Source organism: Melospiza georgiana, chromosome 1 (genome assembly GCF_028018845.1).
Source record: "Melospiza georgiana isolate bMelGeo1 chromosome 1, bMelGeo1.pri, whole genome shotgun sequence".
Lineage (NCBI taxonomy): Eukaryota > Metazoa > Chordata > Aves > Passeriformes > Passerellidae > Melospiza > Melospiza georgiana.
The window spans coordinates 22,168,422-22,184,420 of record NC_080430.1 but is presented as its reverse complement, the minus strand read 5'-3'; the positions used below and the strand labels follow the sequence as shown (position 1 = coordinate 22,184,420).

The 15,999-nt window shown below is 36.0% G+C and overlaps 1 protein-coding gene across 1 annotated transcript in view; it reads right to left on the bottom strand.

Annotated features, from left to right (window-relative positions):
- RUNDC3B (RUN domain containing 3B) overlaps positions 1-15,999 on the bottom strand; it is a 50,159-nt gene that overhangs the window by 22,706 nt on the left and 11,454 nt on the right. Inside the window, exons 3-7 of the mRNA XM_058041925.1 lie at positions 12,212-12,345; positions 10,078-10,163; positions 6,972-7,061; positions 3,762-3,842; positions 1,968-2,136 (exon numbers count right to left, since the gene is read on the bottom strand). Of these exons, the coding sequence (XP_057897908.1) occupies positions 1,968-2,136; positions 3,762-3,842; positions 6,972-7,061; positions 10,078-10,163; positions 12,212-12,345 (560 nt within the window). The remainder of the gene's footprint in view (positions 1-1,967; positions 2,137-3,761; positions 3,843-6,971; positions 7,062-10,077; positions 10,164-12,211; positions 12,346-15,999) is intronic.

Below are 15,999 nucleotides of genomic sequence, written 5' to 3'. Positions count from 1 at the left end.
TATTTTGCTGCTGCAATTGTAAGTAGGCATTCCAAAGGAGGACAACTAGGAAAGTGTCAACAACTGTCAGAGTAGCTACCATTTTGAAAATTGTTTAAATGAACAAAAATTTCCAAAGATTTATCCTACAACTGAATTAAATTCACCTCTATATTAGTTACCTATAGAAGTTAGCAATTCATTAAGAGAATGTTACCAGAAATAACATTCCATGGAATGGGAATGGTTCTAGATCTTGGACTCATGAATAAACCAAAACCACCATTTGCTGTTACAGCCATTGACAATCTTTGTGCTTATGCAGACAAAGGTTCCTAGAGATTCTGACTGTGGATGTGGGTTACATGTTTCTACACATGAATGTCACAACTTTGATGGACTATCTTTGGAAATTAACAACCTGGATATATCAAGAAAAATAAATATTCACCTATTTTGTTCTCATTAATGTTTCTCCAGACTGACAAGACTCTCCTCATGGTGGGGAAAAATGTACACTCAAACTCATCCTATGTTTTGTCTGGCAAGGATGGGAATTCCTTCTAGAGGTTCAAGAGAAAGGTTTTCATTTATGTATTTGAAGAGATTCCTTTTGAACAGCATGCTTTGCTTTTATATAAGCAGAGAAAATGCCCTCTGTTACCAGAAAAGACCCCAGGAACACACAGAAGTTCTTTCCATATGGAAAGTGACACCATACCAGCTGAGAAGATTGGACCAGAAACCTGGATGCAACAGGGTTATATTTCAAAAACAAACTCTGAGAGACCCAAAACACAAAAGCAATAATTGTATGCATAATTTTAAAAATATAATAAAAAGAAATATTAAATATCCACCATCCCATAGTAAATCTGACTCTTTCACCTGTTACTTAGAAAAACTCCAGCTTCTTTCAAGTGCATTAAAATAAATCAAATTTGATTCCACCTATACCATATTCAGGGAAATAATTGCACTTTCAAGCATCCTTGTGTGGTTGCAGCCCTTCATATGGTTGACTCTATTCAGAGTTTCACAAAAATCAAATTCTTATGCTAGGAAAACAGAACTAATAGAAGTTATTTTTAAAAATTTAACCAGGTGTATTTAATTTTTTCCTGTAATTTTTCCTGACCCCTCCTTTCTTTTTTTGTGTACTACTACTTTGGTGTGCATGAAGAGCCTGCCCTCTTCTCTCTCTACTAGCTAATATGCATTGTAATTACTGTGGATGTAATAATGCTGTTATGAAAAACTGACAAGTAATTTGCTTTGAAAATGCTAAATTACTAAAAGGTTTTGACATATCTTTCACTTCACCTTTAACTTAAGGTATGTTGGGTGGTAGATGGAAAACGCACCTTTGGTTTCTGTAGTTACATTAAATATGTCACCTAGATTAAAATCCACATCCTTTCACATTTTCCTTTCCCATTCTGCTTCAATCAAGTTGTAAAACTACCTATTTTCTAAAAACACATCCCAGTATCACTGAGAAGATAGTTTTACCTTTCATCTAAATAGATTACTTTGCTGATCCTTTTTGTTTAGTTCAAGACTAAGTGTTAAAGTTTAACATCACTATCATCAAAAAGCCTTCAACTGTCAGTTTACCTACAATAAAAATCTGAGACTTCTAAGGAAGAGAAAATTCATGTGAACTTTAAGCTCACAACCTAACAGCATTAGAGATACAGTGTCTGTAACTCCAAGACTGGATAAAGAAGCCAAAGCTTCGACATTAGATTGTGAAATCTGATCTCTGAATTACTGCTACTCTCTTCCCCAACTCATCAAGCCTCTTTTCCCTTAAATCAGTGAGCAAAGATGCTTGGATACTCTGAGGATCATAAAATTTAGGACCACTTACATGAAGCTAAACAGCATCTAATAATATATTTCCTGCCTTTACTTAGATGGATATGTCACCAGTTGGCTGGTGATGAGTTTGGTTCCATAGCCCCCACACAAAACGAATCCTTTACCTTCTGTTCCAATGCAAGCCGGTACTTCTGCTCTACCCTTTTGCATTTGTTGTACCAACTGCTTTCATCTGTGATGAAAGGAGGACCAATGTTCTCTGGAGTACTGCCTTCACTGCCACTGCTGCCCAGCGTTCTTAGCTCTTCTTCATCACTGCTGATACTGTCAGAACTGAAGAATCATATTTATTAGCCAAGTCAAAAGCTGTGCTCATAAAAATACAAAAAAAAAAAAAAAAAAAAGAAACATTGGGATATGATGGTTTGCTAAACACAACTTGTATTTCAAGCATTTGTTTCTATGACCACCTAAAAAGTGGACAAAAATTTGCTTGTGATCTTTGCCAAGTCAGACAACTGTATGTGAGCTACTTTCCTTAGTACAAAGGGTAAATGCATTACAATATAGATTTTGTTTCTTAAAAAAAAAGCAGAAACTAAAAAAAGTGGTTGTCATTAAAACAAGATCAATTTAAATCAGAACGTATATCTATGTTTATAGCAATGGTCCTTTGCCTGTTACTTCACAGAATGTATCTCCCTACATAGTAAGTAGACTCATTGTTAAAATATCTTCATATCTTCCAGAATCAATGCATGCTAGAGAATGCAGACATCTGTCTCAAAGACAAGAATTTATTTTAGTCTAGAGAAGACAGAGGGGATGTCATCAATGTGTATAAATATCTCAAAGGCAGGTGTCAAGAGGATGCTGCCAAGCTCTTTTCAGTGATGCCCAGTGACAGGAAGAAGAGCAATGGCAATAAACTAAAACAGTAGAAGTTCCACCTCACCATGAAGCAGAACTTCTTTACATGGAGGGTGGCAGAGCACTGGTGTAGGCTGCCCAGGGAAGTTGTGGAGTGTCCCTCTCTGCTCCAGGTGTCACCTGCTACAGGCAACTCTGTCTTGGCAGGGGCTTGGACCAGGTCATTTCCAAAGGTGCCTTCCAACACAAAAAATTCTGTGATTCTGATTTATACCAGTACCCACTTGAAAATCTTCTCTTACAAGTATATTTCCCCCTAATAACAGAATTTGCTAGGTTTTTTTAAGTAGTGATTTCCATAACCCTGTGATCCTCCCATGGTACAAACTGAATCACAATTTGTGACTAACATGCAAGCTAGTAAGAACTTCAAGAGAGTAACTAGGATGTTCCATGTTCAGTTGTACATCTTCAATTCCTAACTGCTACTCCTAACTATTCCTAACTGTTTCTCTCCTTTTCGTAAACCTCATAACAGAAAACATATAATTAATTTCCATGCTTTTTGCTGATGTCAAATTGCTACTTGATTTATTAGACAGTAAGAATTCTTTTTATTATTAATCATAAGGCTGATCAGAGGAGCAAAATGCAGCTAAAAAATCAGTTTACATAGCCTGGTCACGACTTTCTGTGATGTGCTAATGGCTTATATTGTCTATGTCATATCTTATGTTTATCAGTCTATATATTATTTTTATTTACAAAATATCTATTTCATTTTATGGCTACACAGAAAAGGCCTAAGAAAAAAGACAGCTTGGTCTGGTGATCATCAAAGGAGATGCAGCACTCATTTTCCACTGAACTGTTATTCTGAATCAGGGAAACACAATTAGCATGACTCACGTTTCATGAATCATGTAACAATCCCAACAGTTGGAAAAAATGAGGTAGCTGAGTGTACAGGTTTGTACTGAGAAATAAATATCATTTTGCATATGAAATGAAAAATAAGAGGCCTAATAAAAAATAAAATCTTGCCAATGAAATAAAATTTTAAAAAGCAGAGTAAAGCTAAGAAGTACCTTTGGGTGAACTTCAAGTATGGTGTATAATCTATGACAGCTGGATAGCTTCCATCCAATCCCTCACCCTTCAGACAAAAACTGATAAAACAGAGCAACAACAATAAGTTTATTACAAGAAAATTAAATTACAGTGACAGTTGAATATTACCAACCTGAAACTTCATTTTTTGTAATTTTTTGGTGCTATAAACCCTAGTTTTTAAACATTCACTTTTATTCTCAATAATACGGGGAAATGGCAAGAGAATAACCAGAAAGCTAATTGAAGCAGCAGAAATAGAAGAATTATGAACAAGCTTGGAATTTTCTACATTTAACATAATTTAAAGGTTTTGCAGAGTAGTTATATAACCATTCTACTAAGTAAAAAGTAATTTTCTCAAAAATATTTCAGGGTCTTTCTCCCTTCAGACACTTACAGGTGCTGAGGTGCATGAAGCTGAAGAATGTAAGTGAACCTAACTTTTGGAAAATATTCTTAAATGGCTGTAGCTTTATAAAACTTTCATTTACACTGTATTTTTTTACTGGAAATAAATTATTGCATTTCAACTATGTTTAATTATCACAGAAGTGACAAAACTGCTTCCACAAGGCTCATATTCCTCATTGCTCCTATCTCTGTTATTGATAAACAGATTCTAGTTAGTCACAGCTATTGCTAACTGAATCGCAAAGTGCCATTTTTGACAATGCAGAAATTTAAGTGCTATTTAGGAAGTACATCTGAGGGTTGCTGGTTTTTTTCCCCAAGATAAAAAGAAAAACAAGAAAGTGAAAAAGCAGTCCTCCAAGAGCACTATTACTTAATTCCATATTGCTGTGAGGGGAGAAAAAAAAAAATCAGATTACGTTCTCAGGCAAGCTTGCTCATCTCCTGCCCAAACTCACATTTACAGTTCCACATAGATAAGCTAGTCAACATTTATAAGAGATACTGAACTGAAAAAAAAATCTCATATATATGATGCAAAGAATGGATACAGCTTCCCAGCCATTCAAATCACAATACTATGAAAGCTCTGCTTAGTGGTTCTAAGCAATAGGACAAGAGTCAAGGGGCAGAAAGTGATGCACAGAAAATTACACCTGAATACGAGGAAGAATTGTTTTACTGTGCACTGACCCACACTGGAACAGACTGTCCAGAGAGGTTGTAGAGTCCGTCACTGGGGATATTCAAGAACAATCTGGACACCGTCCTGTGCCATGTGCTCTAGGATAACCCTGCCTGAGCAGAGAGGTTGGATCAGACTGTGGTCCCTCCCAGCCTGAACCATTCTGGGATGTGTGGCACAATAAAAACACTCCTGTAGTACTAAGCTCCCATTTTGCACAGAAAATTCGTAGACTCTTAAAAGCTGCACTGACAAAATGTAAATGCCTTCAAGAGCCAATCAGCAGTCTGAATACCATTAACAGGTTCCTTTATACTAGAAATCAGAGGACAAAGAAAGAACAAGTAGTCATACAACTAAGCCCTCATACCCTAGTATGTACCACCGAGGCTTTTGAGGGACAAACACAGTCAATTGATGATTATTTATGAGAGGATTTACATAATGCAGACCTAATCTTGCAATGCTTATTCATGTATAGCTGCAGTCCTTCCAAGTACAGGGCTAATACAGAAGCAGTTTAATTTCAGATTATGTAAAGCTTAAACTAATAAAATCTGGTAAGATTTGAGTTTTGCTGTACACAAGACTAGCACTCTTATCATCCTGCAACACACTTCTGTTCTTCCAGGACATATGCTGAGGATGTAGTTAAGCCAATCTAATGACACAATGCTGGAAAAAGAAGCTATTCTGTGTTTTCAACCTCTCCCTATTTTTTCCATTTTTTTTCTTAAATGCAAACATGACATTCCCCTCCTTACACTGGCACTTATCTGACTCCATGATGGTTCAGCAGCCATCAAGACCTGCATTTTTAGGTTTTTTCCTTTTTTTCCCCCTTTCTCCATCCAGGTGCAGCTCCATAGCCAGTGGAACTAAATGCTCTTTACCACCAGAAAGGGAAAACACTGCCCATTTCTTATTTGTTCCTTTTCTTCTCTAAGCATTATTCTCCCATAATCTCTGCCACTAATAGGAGGCTTCTGTGAACCATAATAGCTAACAAAAAAAAGAAGTACCCAGTCCTCTTACTGGGGATGTTTTTTCATTCTTCAAAAATTTAGCTGGCTGAAAGAAGGGTCCAACAAGCCTGGCACAGAGGTACATAAACAGCAGTAAATCTCTGAAGGGCCTTTTAGCAATGGTCAATCACTCAATGCATCCATTCTGTTTTCTGGCAGTTTGCCTCCTATATTGGTTTGTGACAAGCATTAATGCTACTGCAAGGTAAATACTAACAGTGTACTGACAGAAGAATGAAGAACAGCATTATCAGTCTCCTTTTCCTTGTGCTGGGTTATGAAACTCCGCCAGTGGCTCTGCCTGAGGCTAAATTGGCCCAATCAGGCATATGAATAAGGACTTGCATCAGCCAGGTTCTATCTTTTTACAGGCACTGCAATCTTTATATCTTGCTGATGTTTGTTTTTTGTTTTTTTGTTTTTTTGGTTTTTTTTTAATATATGTACATATATAGGCACGCTGTGTTGGTTTGTTTATTATCTAGCGTGTGCTTGTACCTTTGTTACCTCAAAATCACAGAATTAATTATATAGGAAAACCCACAAAAGCCTGGCTAGAAATTGCAAAGGTCAATTAATATAAGTAGTTCAGCTGCAGGCAATTTTAACACCAATTGATATTAAATGGTCATTTGTAAGTTATATTTTTCGAATTTAGAAGTGGTAAAGTTAAAGATTACCTTCTACATGTGCAGTTACAGTGCTATCCTCAAGTACCAGGACATAACCAAGTACTTAATCACACAGTTTTCCTTACAGTTTAAAAATAAAAGGTGTCATGTCTATAAGCTTCATTTAATAGGTTTGAAATATCTTCTGCAATTATACTTCTTTACTTTTAAGATTTTGATACCTGAAAAAACTACCCCATAATCATACAGTTACCTAAAGGCATAACTTGGTTCTTATCTAGAAGAACCATTCAAGATCTCTCCCTTGCCCTCATCGTCAACCTAAGTTTTGCCTCTCAACCTACCACAGGAATTTAAGAATGTTTTCCATAATACATTGATTTGTAAGTACTTTCCCTGAGCATTTTGTTGTGAAGCACACAAATACAATACCTGAAATCAATTGCATTGAGTCCCAACAGCATACCAGCAAGCATATTTGCTTCTTCACCAAGAACAATTGCTCCATCTTCATAAAACCTCCTTCAACAAAAAAGAAATTAATTCAGCTATTTTTCATATTTAGCAGAAAACTGAAGAAATCCTGTTTAAATTAAAACAATTCATGAACCTCAGAGGCATTCATATTCCATTTCAAAGAAAGCAAACTAATAGACTACATAGCACAAAACAACACAATCTTAAAACACAGAAGAATTTATACATAAGCAAAAAGAATTTTCAATATTAGTCCTATGAACTAGAAGAACAAGATGGATAAAATGCAAAAAAAAATTATGAAGGTTTGTTATACTTTACCTCTGAAAGGAAGAATTTGTGTCATGTACATAAAGAAATTATTCCATCACATGAAAATAAATTCTCTCTCACAATTGTACTTGCAGGTTCCTTTAAAGTTCAACATTCAATTTTAATTCTTAGTAGGTGGTCTTTTTTAAAAAAGTATTTTCACCAATCAGCTATTTTTCAGTTAGTTTACCTTTTCTTAAAATACTGCATGCTGGGAAGACGCATGCTGGAAAGCCATCAGAATTCCCCTGAGAATTACATGTGGTAAGAGGGAAACCAAGAGGTGCTCAGTACCAGAGCCAAGGCTGAAATGTCACTTAGTAAGAACTGAGATGCACAGTTCATCTTTACATTCTAGCAGGGATGAGTGCAGGAAGCTGCCAGATTACTGACTACAACCAGACAAATACCAGCAACACTGCCCTACCAAAACTCCATCTGTTTTAAGAATTGCATGAAAGCTTCTGGGTAGTTCAGAGAGAGCTCCAGTTGGCTGCATGGTGAACATCCAGAAAATACATGTTTTGAGGCACAGCTCCAGAAATTGAGCTGTGTTATAATGCATGCTGTGAGAAATCCCACTTTTTTTGCAGCTTTGTAACAAACATCCATTCACTACACAGAGATGAGTTGTCCAAGATCTCAGATGTTCTCAGTAGAAGGAATAAATCTGTAAGACTTCCTCTCACAAGACAGAGATTATAGTCCCAGTAATGAGGCTAGGAAGTACAAACTCAGCTCTGTAGGCTCTCCCTTCAGGAAGGGCACTAGGAGGCTAGGCTGGCTGAGCCAGAGCACGGAGCTAGAGGGACTCCAGTCTGATTCAGCACAGTGACTCTTATTTGTGAACAAACAGCAGTGCCCCAGTACATGCAGACTGCCAGCCATTCCACTGGTGTTTGTAAAATCACTGCCAGGTACCAATCTGCACTGAGCTCTTGTAAAATAGTGCCTTGGGAGAAATCACACAAAAAGGACAAGGCACACCTTCAATGGTGAGATGCAGAAATTAGCCTGGCAGTGCCAGGGTTAAAGACAGCTGCAGCAATCCAGCCAAACCAAGAGTCCCCTTGGAAAACCCACAAACCTTCATTCAGTGATATACACTTGACATCTCACAACACACCAGCCTGCTATAATTTACGAGCCTGACCAATCAGTTAAAAAAATAATTCTGTGCCCATGCTTAATCCAACCCCTCTTCCAAGTGAAATATGCACACACAGCACTAAGAATGTGCTGCTTCATTCAAGTACTAACTCCAGGAAGCTAAACAAAACAGTGAAGTTTAGAAAGAGCTATCAGCATGATAGATAATCTTGTATGTCATATACACGTAACACAAGAAATTTAGTTTATACTAATAATTATTAAATATGCATATAGTAAAATATATGTTTTAAAATGCTAAACAAATGATGCAAAGCATCACCCAAAATCCAGGTCAGTTATTAGGTATCTGAAATCCCACATAGGAAAAGAAAATTTGTCCATTGTTGCTAGAGGCTTTGAAATCCATACAATCAAAATCTGAAAATGTAATTTTTATTTCCATTAAATGTATTTTAAAATATCACTTCAAAAGAAACTTTGCACTTACTATGTTTGGAATGCAAGAGAAGTTGTTTCAAAAAGATATACCACTGAAAGAACATTCAAATATATTAAACATTAACATGTTCAAATAAATGAATTTGAAACTGCTAATCAAATAAGACCATTGCTATCCACTAAAAAACTACACTATTGAAACAGGGACAAAGAATGTACTACTTAACTACATAATCTGTGACCCTACTCTTCTTCATCTCCTCCTCAGAAACCCATGTGACTTTTCAATTTGAAGCAGCATTAGTAAATCTTTTCCAGATTTTCTTTGTTTTATGTGTTTCTTGTCTACTGTAAATGCAAGCAAATCTGGGTAAAATAAGACAACAGGTTTTGAAACTGAAATGAAATGGGATGTTTACCCAGTTGTGTTTCAAAGTCAGCTTAATACTGGCAAACTATAGGGAGATCTCTGGACAAACAGTATTAAACAATATGCTAAATGAACAGAAGTTCTTATAGAGAAAACTCTTCTTGTTTTAATAGCCCATTCATTATGTCTAAACTTTTAGAGTTCAACACGAAGTACATGTTACAGATCCATTTGTACTCAGATGACTTCATCAAAAATCTCTAAGACATACTTGTTATGAGATAAAATAGCATCTAATAATCACACTATCTAAAACCAATTAAAAACTGCCAGAGTATTCTCTATCACAAAGAATATTCTCATCTCTGATTTTATCATTAGAAGCTAAAAAAAAAAGTCTGTTACACATTTTTTTATTATATCAAGAATCCTAGCTATGCCTGATCACTAATTCTGCTGCTTTACAGTTCTCAAGAGGTTTCTGGAATTGTCTTTCTTTTTTCTTCAAAAGATGCTCTATAAAAATTATTTTTCACTGAGTCTTTGGTCTTTCTATTAATTTTGAAAGGAACACTACATCTATCCTTACTACACCACAATTTCAGCTTTAGCTCCTACTTCAGAAAGGTTATCTTTGCTTCTGACTTTTCAAGAATTCCAGGCTTATTTCCACATTTTTTAAATCACGAGAAGATTTTCAAATTTCCAGTTTTAGCCATGCTAAAACCAAATCCATACCAGCTCTAAATACCTTTCACTAGGTTATAGGTCTTTCATTAATGACATCCTTATTTACTAAAATATTGCAAAAATAAAATTCTTGTAGACCTGGTTGTTTTGAAGTCTCTCAGAGCTGTGGAAATGTATTCAGACAAATGTTTTTCCATAAGTGCTACTCTTATCCATGCTCGACCCTGCAAGACAAAACAGGTATCAAATATTTAAGCATTACAGAAAGAAACAGTTTTACACTCTGAAAACTAATGCCATTGGTTTACCTGAATAAATGACTGATTAACAAAAATAACATTAAACAGAAATAGTTGCTAGGATGTACTTCATTACAGCAATAACGAAAACAAAAAATGCATTCTTACAAGGACACAAAGTTTATTGTGAAATAAAGTCATCCAAAATTTTCAGGAGAGGGTGGAGGGTTTTTATCTTTAATCATGTGCTCCAGCCTTTTGAAAAGCTCATGTATGTGAGAGGCAGCATATCAGGGCAGAAAGCTTTACATTTTAAAACCAATGGCATTGGAAGCATCCAGCTGTTTCCGCAGTAAAGTGGCAGCAACTTGTCCTCAAAGTGATTCTCTGTGTTCATTCAAATATTTGAGGGATTTACATAAAAAAATGTGTTGTACAATATTTTTTCCCCTCACTAACAACATGTACATAAAATACAGACATGAAATCAAATCCAAGAGGCCTAAATCCTTCAGAGTTCAAAAGCAAAACTTCACTGGAACAGTTCCATAAACAACAGCAATACCTTTAAAAAATAACCCTTAGGAAAGCATGTTGTGCTGTGTTTGTAGGTCTGGTGCACAAGATTGTGCCTTACAAGGGGGAGACATTTCAATGGCTGCCACAGCTATGACTGTGTTTCTGAGAACACCAGGAACATTTCTTGTAAACCACATAAACTTACAAACACTTATGTAAGTAGTAAGATGTCTTTATGCTTAATATATTTGGTGTTTACTGACATCTAGCTGAATACAAGACATTCCACCAGAACCAGAAGTAGATTATAATCCCACTTCAGGGTGACCTAACTGTGGCCTTCTAGGGAGCCTACAAGAAAGATGGAGAGAGACTTTTTACAAGAGCATGTAGTGACAGGACAAGGGGGAGTAGCTTCAAGCTAAAAGAGAGTAAGAAGATGTCTCTGCCCACAGCAGGGGGATTGGAACTAGCTAGTCTTCAAGATCTCAAACCCAAACCATTCCAAGATTCTATGAAATGATAAATAAAATTGCTTTCATAAATACCATCAGCACAGCAAAAAACTTAACATAGAAACTAAATTAAATCTCACTGAAATGAGAAGGATATTTACCTGGATAGCTGCCTTTATGTTGCATTTATTTAGAACATGACTGAAACCATGAAACCGACCATGCTGCTTAGCTAAGAACTAAAGCCTATGCACCTCCAGTGAAAGCAGAGCCAACTAGCACAGGAAAACCCTTGCTGAGGCTTCCAGGCTGAGGAGGACACTTATTTGGACACCAGTCAAACTGATGCACATGATGGGTATTTGGGTCAACATGCTCGCCATCTTTTCATATCCAGACATACAAAATACTCCCCTAAAAACCAACACCATTCTCCACACTCACTGCTCAAATTAGGTTCTCTGTCTACTGTTTGGCATGAAGCATTCCACAGAGTAATAGAAAGCATTTATTTATTTGTAAGAATATTTCAGAAAACAGCCTTGCATCTTATTATCTACTGAATTTAAATATTCATATCTATCAAAATCTCAGAATTCAGATAGATCTACAAAATAAATCTTAAGAGCTGATCACACCTATTCTATCAGTGCATAAATTCTACATGAAGTAAAATTACTAGAAGGGAAAAGAAAAAAATCACCCAATTTCTACAATTTTAATATTTCTTAGGCGTGTCCAGAAGAACTTAATTTCCCTTAAAAAACTGTGTTTTCAAAAAATTATGTAAAGTAAAAAATCTGTGGACAATCCTTTTATAACATAACACAATCACTGAATTGAGAGAATTTTTCATACCGAGTAAGAAATCTTAAAGGGAATGCATTTTGATTTAAAAGTGGGGCTTTTTAAAAGCAAATATTTACTAGGCACGTTAAAAAAAATTTGAACAATGAAAAAATATGTAGAGCAAGCTAAGTACTATGGTATTTTTACAGGTACAGAAATGTCAAAAATTACAGATGTAATAAGAGTCACTTTAGCCTTTCTCTTGCCTACCTTAGCTCTAGAAGAGCCAACATTCTCCATGTTCTCAATGCTGCAGATGCAGTTGTGGGAGACTTTTCGGCAAGCGACGCGAATGTAGTCCCAGAAACTGCGAGGGCTTTCATAGCCAAACCAGGAGATCTGACCTTCAATCAAAACACAAGACACAGATTTATGGACCTCCCTCTCTGCTTATTGGGGATAAATGGAATTAAATACTCCCCAATACACTGCCTTTACTGAAAGAATTTTATACAATGTATAAATTAATTCCTTCTGAAAACTGACCCACAGATGTAAAAAAAGTTGCATTATGCAGTTCATCCTGGTTTAAAAGTGATGTACAAAGAGAACTTTAGGGTGGGCTTTGTGTATATATGTGTATTTTCTTGGGTTTTTTCTTGTTATTATGCTAAAATAATACCCAAGAGTCCTTCACAGAACTCTTCAATCACAACAGAGCACAAACTTGTGACTTAAAAATATGAGGCAAGAAGTATTTATTTATGCTTTTTCTATAGGCAGCATATTATCACTAATAGAGTCAAGTAGAGAGATTTTTGTTCTTAAAATTATATAAATAAAAAATATAAAACACCTCTTTGCTGTGGTAGTGTTATCTTTATTTTAGGAACAGATTGTATTTTTTCAAAAGGTACTTTCATTTGAAGGGAAGCTGATGCATAAGCAAAAAAGTTTTGCAATCACAATTTCTTTTGAGCATACACAAAACATTCCCTCAGAAGGTGAGAGAAAATAATTGAGCAGATCATTACCCCTTCTGGAACGACAACCAAAATCCCTCACATTTTTTCCAGTTTGCTATGTATTGCACTTAGAAAATGAAAGGCAAAACTACATAACACTTGCAACATCTCCACATAAATTTCATCAGCAGCACAACAGCTCAACCCCATTTTTCAGAGGGAACAGCACACTGTTCTCACTTTGGACATACCTGCAAACAGGTATGGAACAAGTAAGGTTAATATTGCCCTCTGGTGACGTCCAGCATTGCTATGTGCAAAATCTCGTCTCCATATAAAATGAGTTCTTTTTAAGCTGATTTTATCTTATTTCAAGATGGAATCGCACTTATGAAGCTTTACTAATGTATGAGAAAGATTTCTTACTCTTTTTCTGTAGAAAGCTCAGATTTCAAGAAAGAATATATTAGAGCGATACTGCAAATCATACATACTGAAAATAAAAGTCAGAATATGCATTTTTATCTGACATGACTAGGCTTAGCTTCAAGCATAACCAAAGTAGTATCAAAGGTCCGTCCCCTACGAGCTGAAGAAATTCAAGTGGCAGGTTCTTCTTCCCCTAGAGGGTGCATCTGCTTCCTTGACCAAAGATACATTTATTAAATTCAAAGCATGATAAAAGACTTTAAAAACCACAAAAAAGGCACAACCAGGAAGAATTCATATATAATAACCAATATGACAAAGAAAAAATAGAATTCCAAGGTGCCACAGTTACTGTAGTTTTAGATCTGCTCAGCTCTGAGGACTAAAATAAAAGAAATTCCACAAGGTAAGTGGAATTTTACAAACTTACAATTTTTGTTGAAATGCCAAGTTTAGTGGACAGCAACAAAAACTCAACAGCATTTTAAGAGCAGAAAAAGCTACAGATATTTTTCATATTCTTCATCAAATCAAAAACATTTCTGCCCTAGAAATTGTATCTACAAAATTAAATGCAGTTATGGTGTAAAGATGACTTCCTATCATCAGTTCCAGTTCTAACTAATAAAGGCAGGCATACGATATATTAACTTTGTGGGTTTTTTTCAAACTATCTTAAGAGCAGAATATATTTAGCAAAAAACAGTTTCACTCCAGTGTTTTGAAGCTCCTAATTCATGGCAATTCCTTTTACAAATGAACACCTGAAAAAGACATGATCATTTAAAACAAGAAATAACTTTACAACAGAAAACCATACCAGCACTTACTTGGCTTACACTGATCAAGAAAGCCAGCTGGCCATAATTCAACATACTCTGACATTACAGTGGGCTCCCATCTCATTCCAGCTCTGTGAGAGGGTGCAATGGGTTTCAGACTTCAGCAGGAATTTTCTTCACTTGAAACTCACAGCCAGCTCAGCACCTTTTGTGAAACAAAGGTCTCCTATATTTCACTATTCTGTTCCTACAACTTTAAATCTTGCCCACATTCTCATAATTAGTATAATCTGAAAAAAACTTTCTCAATCTATCTATACACAGAAAAATGCTGGAAAAGACTGACAGAATAGTGAGAATGTATTTTAAGAAATACCAGAAAAGATTTTAAACTATAGATTTACTAAATTTTTAAAGCTTTCAGCATGTGAAATTTATTTGGCCCTTAACGCACTCAATGCACACAGCCACGAGAGGTCTCAAGAATGAGAAATGAAACAGCTCCCACTACTCTGCACCTGTCAGGCTTTGCCTGCAATACTGTGTCCAGTTCTGGTCTCTACAATTCAAGGGCAGGATCAGATTGGAGAGGGTCCAAAGGAATGTCACAAAATGTTCAAAAGGCTGTTAAACCTGTCCCATGAGGAAATACTGAAGGCATTAGGTTTTTTCTCTCTAGGGAAGAGAAGGCTCAGTGGGGGAACTCATCACAGTTCCCCAGTACTTAAAGAAGGTGAAGGCTCCCTCCTCACAAGGAGCCACACAGAAGACAAAAGGCAACACACACAAGTTGCACTGGGAGAGGTTGCATCCCACGAAAGAAATTTTTTTACAGCAAGAACCAAAAGTCACTGCAACAACATCCCCAGTAAGGCGACAGAGTTTCCATCACGGGACGTTTTCAAGATATGATTGGACAGGGTGCCAGATATTCTCATCTAGACTCCCACCCCCAAATGATTGGCCAGATGATTCTCCAAGGACCCTTTCAACTTGGGCTGTTTTATTATTTCAAAATAATATCTAAATTTTAAAACATCGCAATAAAATTGAAAGCTAGTTTTAGTGTAGAACTTACATTCTGTCAAAGTACGTCATAAGGAAAGAGGAAGTTTCTCAGCAGGTGCATAGGGCAATGAGCATGTGGTCTTTGCTGTGAAGTTCATATGTCACCTGAAGATGTAGAAGCTGACAAGGTATTCCAACAGAAATGATGTTGGTTTTGTCAGCCAAACAAAATTCTTAGGTAAACATGGAAGCTGCATATGTAATATTAAACATTGCTCAAATAAATTCCATTCCTGTCTACAGAACTGCAAAGAAAATAGAAACAAACTACGATTTTTTTTTTTTGCTTTCACCACATCTTTGCAAACTGCTGCATACCTACTTGTATCAACCCATTTCTGTTTCAACAGCTAGACACAAACATCCACAGTTATCGCAGATCCTTTTCATGCTCAGTAAATTCTTCACAAATAAGATTAAACAGTCTGATCTTTATCCAATTACTGTCCAATTTAATTTACAAAGTTCCACAGTTGCAAAGAAGTAATGACTAGGATGTTCCAAGGTACAGACAGGTTCCTCCCTATTTCACTATGTTATTTAGTTAGCAGCAATTTTTTCTATCCAATAAAAAGTAAGTTTTAGTACAACTTCTTGCTAACAAACTGGCATGATCTTTGAGGAATTTCTGAGATACCTACCTTTATTTTGAGCCTACAGAATTGGTCATTAAATACTTAGAGCAGTTCATAAACTCAGTCCTCCAAGACAATTACGAGTTCATTTACAATTTTTCTCCATACAAGAAGAATGAACTAAACCACAAATTACACAAGAGCTTTCCTGTTTCTTCTTAGTGAAAAAGAATAACTCA